Source organism: Lynx canadensis, chromosome X, assembly GCF_007474595.2.
Source record: "Lynx canadensis isolate LIC74 chromosome X, mLynCan4.pri.v2, whole genome shotgun sequence".
Classification (NCBI taxonomy): domain Eukaryota; kingdom Metazoa; phylum Chordata; class Mammalia; order Carnivora; family Felidae; genus Lynx; species Lynx canadensis.
In genome coordinates, this window is record NC_044321.2 from 38,447,739 (window position 1) to 38,466,158 (window position 18,420).

Here is an 18,420-nt window from a genome sequence, read left to right on the forward strand (position 1 = left end):
GAATGCTTTCCCAGAACGGGGAAGTGGGCAAAGGGCTGAGGTCCACAGTCACTTACCAGCCTTGCATGCTATTAGAGTTGCCTAAGTGGTACCAGGGAAGCACTTTAATAAACCATAAAGACTAGGGAAGGCAGACTAGTAAGCTTCAATATGGTAGGTGCCAACACCATGATTCACAGCTTCTACAAGCTTCATGGAATCTTCTTTCCTCTACCAAGCTCTCCTCCCTCCATGTTTGATAGCCTCTGTTCACCTCCTCCCAACCACCCCTACAAAGTGATGGTTATCAGAGGCTTTGTAGTTGTAGACGGTGCTCTGGGCCAAAGGTTCTGGATCACATCCCGTCTTTTACTTCTAACCCTATGATTAGCCCATTCGCTCCTCCTCTTGAGAGTATAGACCCAGGGTACCCAAGTGTGCCCAAAATGGTGGTTAGCCACTGGCGGTAAAAGGGTTCGCTTCCTGAGCCTCGCTTCCAACAGGATGACACAACAATGTCCACGTAACTCCTGCCCACGCAGGGGGTTACATGACAGGAGAGGAAACCCTAAGCTTAGAGAACCTAAATCTTTTATAACAGACAATAAGCATCACAGGGAGATACCACCTGTATTAGACTGGGCGGTAAGCATGTTCTGGAAGGAGACACCACTCTATCTTCCAAGGCTGCGAGCAGACCCGCCCTTTGCTCCAGAGGGAGAGACTACCTTTGTCTTCCAAAGCTGTCTGCCATGTAAACATCCTGGAAGAGAGTCCAGAACAAAGAGCAGGCAACGTCTCTGCTCGTGAGATCCACCAAAACGCGAGATACCGTGGAGAACGGCCTCTCAACATCTGTGACTGACTTTGGCCCGAGAAACTACTCCACGAGCGTAAAGAGAGAAAGAGGTGAGCAGAGCAAGCTGAGGGTCTGACGGTTGAAGTAAAAGCGGCTTGGGTGACCTCTGTAGGGAAGGAAGTATTTTAGTATAAAGATGTCAAGCAAGCTTCTTCGTATTTTCTATAGCACTGAGAACGGCACCTTTTCCCAAAGTCTAGAAGTACTCGGAAATTATTCATTCCTATTCACTATGGAACGTTTCATGAATATCTTTATGTGCCAGGAACTGTGTCAAGCTCTGTTCCATTATTCTACTAATCATCTTTTCACACTGGTAAGGGGAAATTAACTAAAATGATTTTCATCTTCTTTTCTTTGTAGCAATTTTTAATTACTTGGTACATTAAATTAAAATAATAAAACTATAAAATTAGAACTGGCCTAGAATATCTTTAAATGTACTACATAAAAGATGATATAATTTTACTGCAAAAAAATTATACTTCAATTAGCCTTTAATTCATGCCACTGAAAACAGTATGCAAATTATTTGATCATTCAAGATCAGACAGTGAGAACAAACTGCATACTGAAACATCTACAAAAGCATGGGCATTTCAGGTATTTTCAGAAGCCATCATATATCGCTTTAAAAATACTTATATTGTGACAGTTTTTAAGACATATAAAATGTATTCAGTGGCCAGGAGCTTCTTCAGAAATTCCATCTATCTTGCATTTGGACTTCATTATAAAAATTCAAATAAGCAGGTTATGCTGATTTCTGTTCGGTAAGACTTCGAATAGGAACGCTCTATTTCTCTAGGTGGAAAGAACCAGCCCGCCTACAGAGCTTTTAAATAGTAATAATCAGAATCAACATCACGGCCCTAGCATATCCCTTCATATACATTTTCTCATTTAATCTTCACTGGTCCCACGAGGCTGATAATGCACGAGACAGAAGAATCCAGCGTATGGAGAAGAAAGTCAAGGTTCCGCGCGGCCGAGTGACGTGCCCGAGGGTCACACCCTAACAAATGGCAGAAAAAGATCTCGAAACCCGGGGTTCCAAGCTCTAAGGAGATACCAGCCCTTTCCATGGTTTGCGCTCAACCACATCTCACTGAACACTAGCCACAGATTATGTAAGTGAAGGAGAGGAGGGAGTGTTCTAGGCAAAACAGGTTGGGGGGGGGGGGGCGCCTGGGTGGCTCAATCGGTTAAGCATCCACCTCTTGATGTCAGCTCAGGTCAGGATCTCGCGGTTTGTGAGTTCCAGCCCCGCATCGGGCTCCGCGCTGACCACGTGGAGGGTGCCTGGGACTCTCTCTCTCCGCAACCTCCCCAACTCCCACGTGGGCGCACGAGTGCTCTCTCTCTCTCTCAGAGCACACACATCAACTGAAAACAACAACGAAACGGGATAGAAACTGGGAGAATCGCTGCCGGCCGCCAGAAAAAGGAGGGCGGCAAGATGGAGTCGCTCTTCCAAAAGAACGGCCTCTCTTAGTTCTCCAAAAGCAATTTTCTGAACAGGGCCCACTTGCCTGCTGCACCAACGCCCCCCTCTGGGGGGGGCACCACCCCTGCATTAGCTGCCCCCACACCCTCCCAGACTCCCACATTTCCTTACCTGTGCTCCCACGTCTCCTCCACAGGGCATGCCCAAGAGGCCAGAGAAGCTCTTTGAGGTAACAAAGAAAAGCCTTGACCATTCGTGGGTTGGAAAGAGAAGGCAGGCCTAACACTCAATAGGAAACTTTTCAATAACAAGAAATCCAAAGCCACGCGGCGCCTGGGTGGCTCAGTCGGTTGAGCCTCCGACTCTTGGTTTCGGCTGAGGTCGTGATCTCATGGTTCCTGTGTTCGAGCCCCCGTGTCGGGCTCTGCACTGACAGTGCGTAGCCTGCTTGGGATTCTCTGCCTCCCTCCCCCTCTGCCCCTCTCCTGCTTGCTCGCTCGCTCGCTCTGCTTCTCTCTCTCTCTCAAGGTAAGTAAATAAATAAATAGTTTTAAAACCCAAAGTCACAATTCCACACTAATTAGAAAACAAGTATGTGGGCCATTTGAAATGGACAGTTGCGCCTGAGAGCTTTCAATAATATATTCGTGGTATCCCTCAACTGTGTCGTTCGGGGATCGAAATTTCTATTTCTTGGTATTCTGTGTGTGTTTATAGTCCTCCATGGTAAATGGCAGAAACCCCACCAGCAAGAATCTGCTCTGGAATGCCAAAGAAATGGGCAGGATGGCATTCCAGAACAAGAAATAGAAATTTCACATGAACCATGAGATCAAAGTATAGAAGTAAAAAATAATGCTCTAAAACTGGAAAAACAAGAACGGAAGGACCACCTCTACCCTTTACATTTTTAAACGTTTGCCTTCTTGACTGCCCCATAAAGACAATTTGGGCAGATGTCCGCGCATTGGGTGCCTGCTTTTAAGCGCCTCCTGATCGTCATATTTTCTCTCTCTCTTCCTTTTTAAAGACCCTGGCTATCTGATGATGCTCTGCAAGCTTTAACTTTCCAACATTTCCCTGTGGTTTAGATCAAAATGATGACATATCCATTTATGTTGAACGCATTTTCATTTCACCCCCTTGGGACTTGCTTTAGATCTTTGGTCATACCACTAAATTTAGTTTTTAGACATTCACCTTCCAGAATTGAGACTACCACCTCTTACCTCTAAATTTTCGGTAGGTTTAGTTCGTTTTAGTAACACCGCACACCTAGGATACATCTGAGTCTAGAGACAGGGATTTCTTAGGTGAATGAATATTCAACCGGAATTGCCACCTGTCGCTGTGTCAACTAAGTCTGTAACCTAAAAATGTTAAGACCCTTCAGTGTGCTCAGACACAACAGAGTATCTTCTCTTATGTTCACGATTATTCCTCTGCTAAAATGACTGTTCCGTTTTGATTTTTACAAAATGTCCTTCTTTGGCGTTTTGGTGTTATAAGAATCACTTTTTTTTTTTTTTTTTTTAAATATACAGATAGTCTGATACCTGTCTTGTAGCAAAAGAATACAAAAACTCCAGGGGGTACCCGGGTGGCTCAGTCGGTTAAGCGTCCGACTTCGGCTCAGGTCATGATCTCACAGCTCCTGAGTTCGAGCCCTGCATCAGGCTCTGTGCTGACACCTCAGAGCCTGGAGCCTGCTTCGGATTCTGTGTCTCCCTCTCTCTCTGCCCCTCCCCCGCTCGCACTCTGGTCTCTCTCTCGCTCTCACTCAAAAATAAACATTAAAAAATTTTTTTTCAAGGAAAGAAAATTCCTTGCCTCTGATCCTAACAATACTGGGGCACCTGGGTGGCTCAGTTGGTTAAGCGTCCGACCCTTGATTTTGGCTCAGGTTGTGATCTCACAGTTTGTGGGATCGGGCCCTGCGTCGGGCTCTGTGCTGACAGCGTGGAGCCTGCCTGAGATGCTCCCTCTTTCTCTGCCCCTCCCCTGCTCGCTCTCTCTCCCTCAAAATAAACTTTAAAAAAAAATGATCCTATGCATGTCCCCCCCTAGCCACCAAATGAGCCCCAAACACTAGCATGACAGGTGCTCTAATGTCCCCTTATATTATTGCCTCCTCTCCTAGTTTTCCTTACACACCCCAGGATCGGCTCCCAAGTACCTTCCCAACTCCATCCCTACCACTTTCCCACCTCGTGATCTCATGCTGTCCCTTTTGGCTAATTTACCTTCATCTTTCATCTTTATCTGGAGAAACTTGTGAGGTACCACTCAAACGTCTTCTCTAGTGGATACTGGCGTTTCCTCTTCTGATCCCTCAAAGTACCATTTCTGATGCCTGCATTCCGTTATGGACATTGTCTACCACTTGGCCTTTCCTCTTATCTCTCCTCCCTCCTCTCCTTTGTTTCTTCAACAGATACTTACTGAGCAGCCCCCATGCACCAAACACCTGTCCTCACAGGTCAATGACTTACCTCCGCTCTTAAATTCTGTTCTGTTCCATTCAATGGCAACCCCTTCCCCAAGGTATCTACCCTCTGGGGTTGCCAGATTTAGTCGGCACCCTGAAAATTAGGATGCCTAATTAAATAGGAATTCTAGATAAACAGTGAATAATTTTAGTACAGGTAGGTCCCAGGCAATAGTTGGGACACACTAAATACTTTATTGCTTATCTGAAATTCAAATTTCATTAAGCATCTTGTATTTTATCTGGCAACCTTACCACCATCCGTCCTCCACTTTACGGGAGGCAGTACTTAGATGGACTATATACCCAACGTCAATGAATGACATATGAATGTAATATTTTGCGATTACATTTGATTATCCTACAGTATAAAAAAAATGTATAAGAGAAAGTATTATGTTGAAGGGTGAAACAAGTCACTAGTGGAAATCAGTTTTTTTTTCCATGTCTATTCACTTTTGAGAGAGAGAGAGAGAGAGAGAGAGAGAGCACACAAGAGTTGGGGGGAGGAGTGGGACAGAAAGGAGGGACAGAGGATCCTAAATGGGCTCCACGCTGACAGCAGCGAGCCTGATGTGGGGCTCAAACTCACCAACCCGGAGATCACGACCTGAGCCGAAGCCGGACACTTAACCGACTGAGCCACCCAGGCATCCCAGCAATCAGTGTTCTTAACCAAGGACATGCTAAGGAATGGAAGCCAGTTCTTGACCCGCCCCCCAGTCTACACAATCAGAAATTCTTGGGGAGGGCCAGGAGATTCTGATGAGTGCTCTCAGCTGAGAACAGCTGGCATAGACCTCACCAGAAAATTATGGTACCTTTCTAATCATTAGCCTTTCTTTACCATAGGTTAGTTTGGACTCAGGAGTGGCCGACAAACAATGATTCTCTTAGACAACTGGAAGTCAAACTACTGGGATTAACCTCTTGACATTCTTGGCTTGGTGTAACATTGTTTTAACCACATTCCAACAGAATAGCAACAAACTCTATACATATGACACGTCTAACCAAGAAGAGAGTGATGTCCTGGCAAGAAATAAAAGCAAGCCTTGAGGTGTGACAGTGACGTGACTTATACCACACGTCGACCTCTCTGCCAGCGTGGATTCGTGAACGTTACAAATACGTTGTTCTGATTAGAAGCTGTGTGTAACTGAATGCCTAGTTTGGCATCGTGCCTCTCTTGTTTCTGGCTTATTCCAAACTCCCCCCTCCCTAAAAAAAAAAAAAATCACATGACAGGAGAGGCACCTGAAGGGGGAGGCCGGCCAATTCATCCAGGTGTGCTCATTTTTTTTTAATTTTATTTACTTATTTTGAGAGAGAGACAGCATGAGTGGAGGAGGGGCAGAGAGAGAAGTAGAGGGAGAGAATCCCAAGCAGGCTCTGAGCTGTCAGCACAGAGCCCAACGTGGGGCTGGGACCTACGAAACTGAGATCATGACCTGAGCTGGAATCAGGAGTTGGACGCTTAACCGACCGAGCCACCCAGGTGCCCCTACGTGCGCTCATTTCAGTGGTCGGCTCCACAAAAGAAGGAAAGTGTTTGACCTCCCTTTTCATTTGGAAAATGTAGATGCCCTATGGAAGTCACAGGAATACCATCAGTGGGCGTCACCTAAATAGGACCCCTAGCCCCTTTCCGGGGCCCACAGGTACATGAAAAGCAGTCCCACACTAGTCAAGATACAATTGAAAGAAACGCCACCTGCCCCGTCCCACTGAGATCTGAGCCGCTGACTCACAAAGCTTGTTTGCTCTTTTTCCCCGTTTAACTTTGGAAAGCCCAAAGAAGATGTTTACGTGATTTTTTTCCCAAGGAGCCTCTGTCCAAACGGACCTTCCTGAACTGGAATCATCGTATTAAATATTTCCAGACAGACTGGTTTCTTGCCAAACAGAGCTTGATGATGGGAGTGGCTGGTTCGTGTTTGCTTTCCACGGTGCTTGCTAGAGCCCGCCAGGAATTGCTGTTGACAGACTCAGTCTTGTTACGGATCGCGATGACCGCGTATTCCGTGCGTACCCCCTGAGCTGTGTCTTCCCTCGGAGAAAACGTCCTGATCAGGAAGAGCCGATCAGAAATTCCGAAATTTTCAAGAGACTTTACAAGTCGCCTTTTACTCAGAGTTGTTCCCCACCCCCCCCCCAGCCCCGCCCCGGGTCTTTATGAATAACATTGCCCCCGACTTCCCTAATAATGTTCAAATACATCATTATGACTAACATCGGTTTGCCTCTGCAATCTGCTTGTGCGCTTCGATTTGAAATCAAGAGGCTGAGAGAATCGAGAAGTCTTAATAAAAGCCTTTCCAAGACCCTCATAGAGGTTACCTTTCATTTTTCTTCTTGGATAGTTTAATAAAACCAAAGACTCACTAGACGGGGCAGTGAGCTACAGGAATAATAATAAAACAATGCACAGGGGCACCTGGGTGGCTCAGTCGGTTGGGCGTCTGACTTCGGCTTGGGTATGAACTCACGGTTTGTGGGTTTGAGCCCCATGTCGGGCTCTGCTGGTGGTGCGGGGCCTGCTGGGGATTCTCTCTCTCCCCCCCCCCCCCCCCCCCCTCAAAATAAATCAATGACCTTTAAAAAAAAAATAAAAACAATGCACTGATGAAGGTTCAGGATATCCTGTGATCCCCAGTCTATCATTTGTATAAATTTGATGTCACGTGGGGAAGGTAATCAAAAACAGGCAAAAAGCTTAGTTAGGGAATGTTGGAGTAAAGCATTCAAGTGACTGTAAATATAATAAGTGTTTATAAATATAAATATTAGTATAAGAATATAAGAAAATATTTTTTGACTAAGGCAATACCATCGCTTACAAACACACAGGTAAAACAGATGTTCATAGAATTTAAAAGTTGTGAATTTGCTTTCTGTTCTGAAGTAATTCTTCCAACATTTTCTAATACATTATTGTCAATCTTTAAAAACTGCCTTGTATAGGTTAAAAACGACCCTGAAGAGTCTAAAGACTTCTTGTCCCTTCATAAAGTGTCGTATTTCCAACCATAAAAGTCTGTAGGAGCGCCTGTGTGGCTCAAGTCGGTTAAGCGTCCGACTCCTGATTTCAGCTCAGGCCATCATCTCACAGGTTCATGGGATCGAGCCCCACTCTGGGGTCTGCACTGAAAGCTGGAAGCCTGCTTGGGATTCTCTCTCTCTCTCTCTCTCTCTCTCTCTCTCTCTGCCCCTTTCCTGCTCCCGCTCTCTCTCCCCCTAAATAAATAAAGAAGCAAACATTAAAAGAAGTTTTCTTTGGAAGTCAGAGAATCTTTTTTTAAAACATCAAGGCATTTCCATATTTCCTAAAAGACTTGCCCTTAAGGCACAAATTCTCGAAACCAAAAGACCCCGGGGTGGATAGTGTGTCAGAGCGCAAAGAATAACGAGGACCACTCACATCCTCTCCTCACATTAATCCTTTCTCCCCCCACTAGTAAAACAAAGTGCAGACACTAAATCCAGTCTTCTTCCCTTTTCCACCACCTCAACAGTGCCTCTCTTCCAACATGGGAGAATAAGCCTGATTCTGTTCACGATCTGAGCACCCCCGATTCCCAGTCCACACCTCCAGTCTTGACTTTCTTCCTGAAAATACATCCCAACACGGCGGGCATCACCATACAGATGTCCCAACCACGTTCAAAGGCCTCACGGTCAGAACAAGGATACCCTACCTCTACCCCAAACGTTGTTCCCTGCTCCGTGCTTCTGGATTTTACTACTGTATCACCATCTTTCGACCGACCGCAGAGTGAGCTCTGAGGCGACCTGTTAAGATTCAGATGAAGCAAATTCCTTCTGTTTCTTTTTCTTTGAGAGCTGACAATGACCTACTTTAGATGGTCGTTGGGGGATTAAATGAGATAGTGATAAAGGAGGTACTTTACCAAGGACTTGACAAAGCACCTGTCATTAGATATTCCCCTTCCACACTTTCTATATTTAGTTGTTGGTCAATGCCTATCAACTCTGCCAACCAAATGTCTCTCAGGTCTTTCCTGTGTTTTCTGTTTCCTACTGTCATTGTCCAGGTTTAGACACTGAGCACCTGCTAACCTGAACAACTGCAAAACTCTTGGGCTATAGTCACTCCCTTTCCTCTCCAACCTGCTTACCTGCTAGCTCCAGGAGAGCCAGCACAGTGCCCGGCACAGAGTAGGCATTCGACAAACACTTCTTGGCAATGCTGACTGGCCCCAAGTTCATCATCCGGACGCAATGGAGCTATGTGCCAAGAAAACCTCAATCTCATGAACACTGAAGGAAATCCTCTGCATACTGCCCCGTCACGACCTTATACTCAGAGACCCATGGTCCCCAAATTTCTCTGTTTCTCCCCAGCTGGTAAGGAACAAAGCTGGTAGGGAACAAAGTCTCTTCAACACAGGCAGAAATTCGTAAGATGGGTTAACTAAGGGTAAGCAGGGCATGTTATGTGTCAAACACAGAAAGGAGGAGATGGAAGGACCCAGAGATAATTCATTTTCTGGGCATGTTATGTGTCAAACACAGAAAGGAGGAGATGGAAGGACCCAGAGACAATTCATTTTCTGTAGGTATTAAATATATTTGAGGCACCTGGGCTCTAAATATTCATGACACAACAAATATACAAGAGTCAGTAAATATTCATGAGTACTCAATATTCATGAGGCCTCAATTTGGTCACTCATTCGTTGGTGACACCCATTCTGGCCCCAGGTGTCCTTTCGCCGAGAAACAAACAAACCCCATGACTACAGCTGTGGCCAGGCCCTCTTCTCCCTGGGTCTCTCCCATAGAGCGTGTGCCGTGAGCCCAGGGTCCCTTCTGTCTGTGGTCCTCCTTACTTGAACTTCAACTCTGGTCATCAAGACTGACGCAGCAAAGACGGCGGGACCACGGCCTACCCCGGGATTCAGGCGGAGCGGTCCTCCCAGCCACCCGTACCTCGTCCTACGTGTGCGAACTGAACTCCTTCCTTTCCCCCTCGCGTCTCACTGTACGTTTCGAATTGTTTCCACGCGTCACGTGAGGATGCATTTTAATCTGGTCCACGAGGCTTTTGCTCCGTGGCCTCTGGGAGAGCCCACACGCACGCTTCTTGGAGGACGGCGCCGCCTCAAGGTAATACCCCCACGTGACACTCTGGTTGCTACGTGGAGAACAGATGGTTGTACCAAAGAATCATGGCTCCTGAGGGGTCAAAGTGGTCTTGGAAGGTCATCTACACCACCACACACACACACACGACCCCCTCCCATACCTCTACTAAGCTATCAGTGAAAAATAACCCCTGACCTGCCCCCTATCTATACCAAGGACCAAATACGTGACACCCCTCTCTACCCCCACACCTGACCCTGACCCCCATGTTCTTCCAGAAACATCCCATACGATCTCTGGCAGCTCTCTGCCAGAAAATTATTATTTTTACTGACCTGAATTCTGACCAACCCCCCCCCCAGGTCATATCCTTGAGGATACAGAAAATTAGGTCGTCCTTCCTCCCCATGGCAGCCCTTCAGATTCCTGAATTCACCAGGCACACCCGAATCTTCCCTTTACAGACAAATATCCCTTTTCACTATTCTGCCTTACACGTGACAACTTTTCAGGCCTTTTACCACCGTGGTTGCTGCCCCCTGAAGGCATCCAGATCTCAGCACTGTCCCAGGTGAAGGACTCCTAGCACAAGAAGAAATCAGTCACCTCCCTTGATCTCCACCCTACTCTTAATAATGCGGTTTAGGATTAACTCCTCTGGTGGCCACATCACAGAGTTAATTGGCTGAGATGGAGTATGGATAAAGAGGACTGGTACATGGGGGAGGGGAGGGGTGAAGGAACAACGACCCTCTGCGGAAGAGCCATCAGAGTATGTAGTTAACAGGGATGAGGAGGAAGAGAGGGTGGTTAAAGCAAATGGCTGTGAATTCAAGAAAGAAGAGAGAGAGGTGCCGGGGGGGGGGGGGGGGGGGGCGCAGTCGGTTAAGCATCTGACTCTTGATTTCAGCTCAGGTCATGATCTCAGGGCTCAAGAGTTCAAGCTCCACATCGGGATCCACGCTGACCATGCCGAGCCTACTCGGGACTCTCTCCACCTCTCTCTCTCTCTCTCTCTCTCTGCCCCTCCCCTGCTCACAGGTGCTTGCGGGCTCTCAAAATAAATGATGAGATAAGCACTTAAAGGAAAGAGAAAGGAAGAAAGAAGAGAGAATACAAATCTGGAAGCCACAGTGGACGAGTCTCCTCTCTTCTCCTTGAAAGTGTTGTGAAGAAGTAATATGATCATAGTAAAGAGACTGAAGACACAGGAGGGTTTACTCATACTGGAGCAGCATGGGAAAGAAAACTAATATACCATACAAGAGCAAGACAAAGGGCCCATGCTGAGGTGGGGGGTGGGAGGGGGCGGAGTAGAAAGCCAGTAAGTCACCATCAATAACCGCAGGCCAATGGCATGTTCATATTCGCAGTCACCAACAAGTCAGACACCGAAGCAGTATATGGCGCCTTTTAAAAAGCCAGAGACGCGGGTGGGGCACCTGGGTGGCTCAGGCGGTCGAGCGTCCGACTTCGGCTCAGGTCACGATCTCGCGGTTCGTGGGTTCGGGCCCCACGTCGGGCTCTGTGCTGACAGCTCGGAGCCTGGGGCCTGCTTCGGAGTCTCTGTCCCGCCCCCCGCCCCCGCCCCCGCCCCGCCCCTCCCCCACTCATGCTCTGTCTCTCTCTGTCTCTCAAAAGTGAATAAAGATTAAAAAATATACATAAAAACCTAGAGAAGGGCAGCATATAAAGGTGGGAGTTCCAAGTCAGAGAACCGTAACTCTGCTTTCAATAGGTACCTTGAGGCAGTCCGCTATTTTTCAACTCTGGTTCATTTACTTGAATTGTGTCATCTTCGAGGTAGAAGAAGATTTTATAGCGTCTTATTCTATACTTTTCTTGACTTTTATCAGGCAATTCATCTTCTAAATAGGCATCGAAAGATAATACCTGTTGGGATCATAATTAGAAGCTAAGAAATGGCAAGAAAATTTTCATCAAAACTGAGAGTCAATACGGCTAGTGCTTATATACTTGCTGTTGATGTAAAGCGAACGTGGAGAGTTTCACCAAGACATTCCACACATCAGCTCTGCAAACAGATATGCAATCTAGGTTACCATATACAAAGCCTGTATTTTCATCACTGTCTGGTTAGGATAAGGAAACGATACCCAAGCAACAAATCCATCATTCAGCTCTGCTATAAGCTGAAGTACTATCTGTCAGATTTCGCAGTGGGATTCTATATGTAAGTTACAGTAGTCCCCCCCCCCCCGCCCCCCACACCGTATCCATGGCTTCGCTTTCTGCAGTTTCAGTGGCCCGCGGTCAGTTGGGTCCAGAGGTAGATGATCCTCCTTCCGCCCCGTGCTCAGATCGACGGGAGCCCACCACCGCATCACGATGCCTACATCGCCCACCTCACTTCATCTCATCTCGCGCGTCTTACCATCTCGCATCATCGTAAGAAGGGCGAGTACAGCACGATGAGGTATTTTGAGAGCCTGCGTTTGTGTAACTTATTACAGTATATTGTTAAAATTGTTCCATTATTACTTATTGTTGTTAATCTCTTACGGTGCTTAATTTACAAATTAAACTTTATCATAGGTATGTCACGTGTGTACACGGAAAAAAAAAAACCCACTACATATGGTTGAGTGCTAACTGTGGTTTCAGGCATCCACTGGGGGTCTTGGAACACGTACCCTACGGGCAAGGCTGGGGGGACTACTATGCAGACAAACTAATATTTTTTCTGAATATCCTTTCAATAGGAAGATGTGAAATTCTTACAGCGCACCGGAGATCCCACCTTAAACTTCTCCAGGAACTTCAAAGAGCCTAGCTCAATGCCAACCAGTCTCATCTTACACTGTGTATGTGTTGGTGCGGGGGTCCCCTCCCTAAGGAATGTGGTGAGAAAAGACCTCAAGATAAGGGAAGGCAACCTGGCTATGTGCGTACGTGACATTCCTCACGACTCTGTATGTCTGTACATGACATCCCTCATGACCCTGTAACGTGAGACCCTCCCCCCCGCCCCCGCCAATCAGACTGTATGTCTATATGTTACCCATATATGGAGACAAAGAAGTAGAAAACGCATAAAATGCTACACCACGCGGCATTCGGGGCTCAGTCTTTCAGGCACAAACCCTCTGAGCCCATGCCGGCAAGATCAAAATTGCTTCCTGGAAAGAAAAGCCTCAGTGTCACGACTTTCTGTGCGAGCGTCCTGCTACAACGTGGGGAGGGGAGTGCTGGAGAGGGACTCAGGTGGGAGAGGTGGATTCTATAGTACTTACTGTAAAAATCAGAGATCGTCAAAAATGCTCTTGAAAATTCCTTAACCATTCTGGAACACTGGGCCTCTCGGTAAGTATAACACAGCCCATTTTTCTTCCATGATGAAGCAGACAAATGACTGCCTCTTCAGCTGAAGGCCCATTGAAATACCTTCCTTATTAGGCTCAGGTGCCATGTTGTACGAACAATACGTATGTTTAACCCTTGGAATCACTCTCAACGTGGCAACCTGATCACACACGGAGGAAGACATGGTCACTGAGGACAACTGAGGGGCCAGGAGATTCAGGCTACCATTTCAAGCTTGCCCTGGGACACGTGCTCCTTGAGAGCTCAATTTTAATATTCCCTCCGGTCTCAAGTTAATTGTGTATATGATGTGACAGTGTGGCAATCCAACATGGACAATATGATATGTACGACTGAGTCTGTTAGGTGCAATCTACCCTTCTAAAGGTGGTCAGTTACTCTAATTAGGAATATATGTTCCGGGAGAGTTTAGCAAATTTTTATCAGAAGCCCACACTTCAGAAGTGGCTGACAAAATGTCTCAGTAGCTTATCTTTGACCAACACAAGACACTTTGTTCATTACCGTAAAGGATGTTAGAGAGGAACTGTAGTGAGTTAAGTGATTCTATTCAAAATGAATGGATCCTTTGCAAGTATTGCCGAGGCACTGTCTTTACTGGAACAAGTTCTAGAAATCTAGCGTACCTGGAGATCTCCAACCTTTCAAAATGGCACCTTTGGCTCCATTCCAGAATGGTCCTATGTTCAACTGCTTTCCTGGAAAATTCACCTGGCCTGCCTCCAGTTAGAAGGTTAGCTAAACTCACTTCTAGAATACGGTCATATTTGTGTCGATTGAACATTTCTGGTAAGATGCTGTTGGACGGGTATAGGGTTTCCTTCTGGGGTGATGCAAATGTCTTGGAATTAGAAGTGACGGTTATGCAACACTGTAAATATACTAGATGGCACTAAATTGCACCCTTTAAATGGGCTAATGGTTAGGGCGTGTGGGTGGCTCAGTCAGCTAAGCACCCAACTTCAGCTCAGGTCATGATCTCGCGGTTCGTGGGTTCAAGCCCTGCATCAGGCTCTCTGCTATCAACACAGAGCCTGCTTCAGATCCTCTGTCCCCCTCTCTCTGTCCCTCCCTTACCCCTGCACGCACACACTCTCCCTCTCAAAAATAAACATTAAGAAATATAAAATAAGTATTTTATAAATATTTATTTTATATATATAATTTTACATTATATAATATATAATATATATTATATAATATATTATATATAAGTATATATAAATTTTTATTTATTATTTATTATATTATTTATTATATGAATATAAAATATATGAAATTTATTTTATAAATATATTTATATTTATATAAATATATATTTATTATATTTATATTTATGTATATTATAAATATGTTTATAAAATATATTTATTATATAAATATAAAATATATAAAATATACTATATAATTTTATATAAATATAAAAAATAAACATTTAGAACAATAATAAAAATAAGATGGTTAATGGTTAGTTTTATGTTATGTCAATTTTACTTCAAAACAAAGATGTTGGACATTGAGGGGCAGTTAAGATGGGGGAGAATGAGGGGGACGGGGATTTTCCATCTGTGCCCCTGAAACACAGCTGTACTGAGGTCAGACCAGTTGGAATACCCAGGAAACAGATCTGCAGAGGGGCAGAAGGCTCTCTACAGTTGGAGGGAGACAGACTGGCAGGATTGAGCTGTGAGTATGTGACTTGAGGGAGAGAAAACGGCGGAGCTATGGAGGGGAAAGAACCCTTTCTGTGGACAGACATAAGGTAGCGAAAGAGAGAGGGGTTGGGCACTGAGTTAGCACAAGAGGAAAACCTCTCCAGACCACACACTGGGGAAGGAGAAGTACAGAGAGTGCCAGTTATGTTTTGCAAACAGCCTTTGGAGCTGAAACTCAGAGGCTTTGAAAGTGCAGGACTTTCTCTGGAGAGGAGCTGAGGTGCACACTTCTGGGGAGGAGGGAGCTGGCCCCAGAGTGCATAGTTTGGTGTAGACATCTCTGGGGCACACTGGGAGAGAACATTCCCCTTCCTGGAGTACCCTGGGAAGAGGGTTCATTGCCTCCCCAAGGACAGAAGGCCCTGCAGATGCCAGCCAAAGGCCTTTCATCAGCAGGGCAGAGTGGTTCTAAACCAGAACGGGGTCCCGTATCTCAGGGGTTCTGAAACCCAGCCGAGAGCCAAATGGAAGGCACAGGAGAACTGTGACACGGTGCCTGCTGGCTGCCCTCCCTATTTTGTGACGGCTACCTGAACACCATGGTGTGAGACACCCAGTCCGGGGAGAAGAGACTGGGGTGACGCCATTTTTCCCCGCAACACCAACATCGTGGGACTTCAGGAAGCAGCACAGCGCCCCCCAGTGGAGGTGGGACAGGCTTACGCCAAACCCAGCCCTTCCGGGCCTCGTAACTGCTTATTTACTGGAGTGACACTGGCTGACCCAACACTGCCGACCTCTCCTCCAGACCAGCACAGCCACCACCCCCCAAGAACCAACAGACGACTCGTTCTTTTTCTTTCTTCCCTCTTTTTTTTCTTTCGAAACCAGGCTCATAGTTTCTGATTTGGTCTTTGTCAATTCTCATTATATACATATATATATTTTTTTTTATCCTATTCTGTCTCCATGTTTTCTCTTTCTTCTTTATTTCTCTTTCTCTTTCTCTGGAATTAGCCCTAGAGGTATTTGATTCTCTTTTGTTTTCTTTCCTCCTCTTTCTTTTTTTCTCTTTTTATGGGATCAGGCTCCATACACACATACCTTTTTTTTTTCTTTTTTTTCTATTCGAGGGTTACTTCAACAAACAAATCAAAGCACACCTAGTTAAAGGTCCAACCACCACCACTACGAGCAAGGAGGAGGTCTGCAGAGGACTGAACAGTGGGAAAGAGCAGCCAAAAACGCAACGACAGAACGCACACAACATACATCAGAAACACTTCCTGGAGTCCCAGACCGTGGACTGTGCAGGACCTCTTTTTTTTTTTTTTTTTTTTTTTTAATTTTTTTTTTTTCAACGTTTATTTATTTTTGGGACAGAGAGAGACATAGCATGAACGGGGGAGGGGCAGAGAGAGAGGGAGACACAGAATCGGAAACAGGCTCCAGGCTCCGAGCCGTCAGCCCAGAGCCCGACGCGGGGCTCGAACTCACAGACCGCGAGATCGTGACCTGGCTGAAGTCGGACGCTTAACCGACTGCGCCACCCAGGCGCCCCAGGACCTCTTTTTAATACGGTGGTACTCACAGGTGCAGGACACATAATGAGCCTTTACGACACGCAAAAGACGAAAACTTAGCCAAGACACCAAGACAGGAATTCTCCCCAAAAGAAAGGTCAAGAAGAAATCACAGCCAGAGAATTGTTGAAAACAGATACAAACAAGATACCTGAATAAGAATTTGGAGTAACAGTCATAAGACTAATAGCTGGGCCTGAAAAAAGCAAAGAAGACACCAGAGAAACCCTTGCTGCAGAGGTCAAAGACCTAAGAACTAGTCACGATGAATTAAAAAAATACTATAACTTAGAGGCAAAATAAACTAGATACAGTGACAGTGAGGATGGAAGAAGCAGAAGAGGGAATAGGTGAAACAGAAGATAAAATCATGGAAAATAATGAAGCTGGAAAAAAAGAGGGAAAGGAAATTATTAGATCACAAGGGGAGTATTAGAGAACTAAGTGATTCCATGAAACAAAACACTATCTGTATCCTAGGAGTCCCAGAAGAAGAGCGAGAAAAAGGGGCAGAAGGTTTATGTGAACAAATTATAGCTGAGAACGTCCCTAATCTGGGGAAGGAAAACAGGCATCTGAGTCCAAAGGGCACAGGTAACTCCTGTCAAAATCCGCAAAAACAGATCAACATGATGACACATTATAGTGAAACTGGCAAAATACAAAGATAAAGAGAGAATTCTGAAAGGAGTTAGAGACAAAAGGTCCTTAACCTACAAGGGTGGACACATAAAGTTAGTAGCAGACCTGTCCCGTGGAACTTGGCAGGCTAGAAGGGAGTAGCAGGAAATATTCAACGTGCTGAATAGGAAAAATATGCAGCCACGAATCCTTTATCCAGCAAGGCCGTCATTCAGAATAAAAGATTTTCCCAAACAAAAACTAAAGGAGTTAATAATGACCACTAAACCAGCCCCGTAAGAAATTCGAAGGGGTCTTTCTCAGTGGAAAGCAGCAAAGACTACAAAGGACCAGAGAACATCAACACCAACAAGAAATCTACAGAGAACACAATGGCACTAAATTCAAATCTTTCATAATCACTCTGAATGTAAATGGACTAAATGCCCCACTCAGAAGACGTAGGTTATCAGAATGTAAAAAAAAATAAGATCCATCTATATGTTGCTATAAGAGACTCATTTTAGATCTGAGGACACCTGCAGATTGAAAGTGAGGGGATAGAGAACCATCTATCATGATAATGGACAGCAAAAGAAAGCTGGAGTAGCCATACTTATATCAGACAAACGAGACTTTAACACAAAGACTGTAACAAGAAATGCAAAAGGGCATTATATCATAATTAAGGGGTCTATCCATCAAGAAGAACTACCAATTGTAAACATTTATGCCCTCAACTTAAAACACCCAAATAGATAAATCAATCACAAACATAAGCAAAGTTATTGATAATAATATCATAATTGTAGGAGACTGTAATACTCCACTTAGAGCAATGGACACATCATCTAAGCAGAAAATCAACAAGGAAACAACGGCTCTGAATGACACATTGGACCAGATGGACTTAACAGATATATTCAGAACATTTCATCCTAAAGCAGCAGAATGCACATTCTTCTTGAGTGCACATGGAACATTCTCCAGAATAGACCACATATTGTATCACAAAACAGCCCTCAACAGGTACAAAAAGACAGAGATCATACCATGCATATTTTCAGATCACAACACTATGAAACTTGAAGTCAACCACAAGAAAAAATTTGGAAAGCCCTCAAATACATGGAGGTTACAGAACATCCTACTAAAGAATGAACGGGTTAACAAGGAAACTAAAGAAGAAATTTTAAAAATACAAGGAAACAAATGAAAATGAAAACACGACAGTCCATACCCTTTGGGATGTAGCAAAGGCAGTCCTAAGAGGAAAATACATTGCATTTCAGGCCTATCTCAAGAAGCAAGAAAGGTCCCAAATACACAACACA

At 45.2% G+C, this 18,420-nt stretch overlaps 1 protein-coding gene across 1 annotated transcript in view; it reads right to left on the minus strand.

Annotated features, from left to right (window-relative positions):
- The window catches only part of EFHC2 (EF-hand domain containing 2), a 179,059-nt gene that overhangs the window by 112,044 nt on the left and 48,595 nt on the right, over positions 1 to 18,420 (minus strand). Inside the window, exon 3 of the mRNA XM_030304654.2 lies at positions 11,625 to 11,775. Coding sequence (XP_030160514.1) covers positions 11,625 to 11,775 — 151 coding nt within the window. The remainder of the gene's footprint in view (positions 1 to 11,624; positions 11,776 to 18,420) is intronic.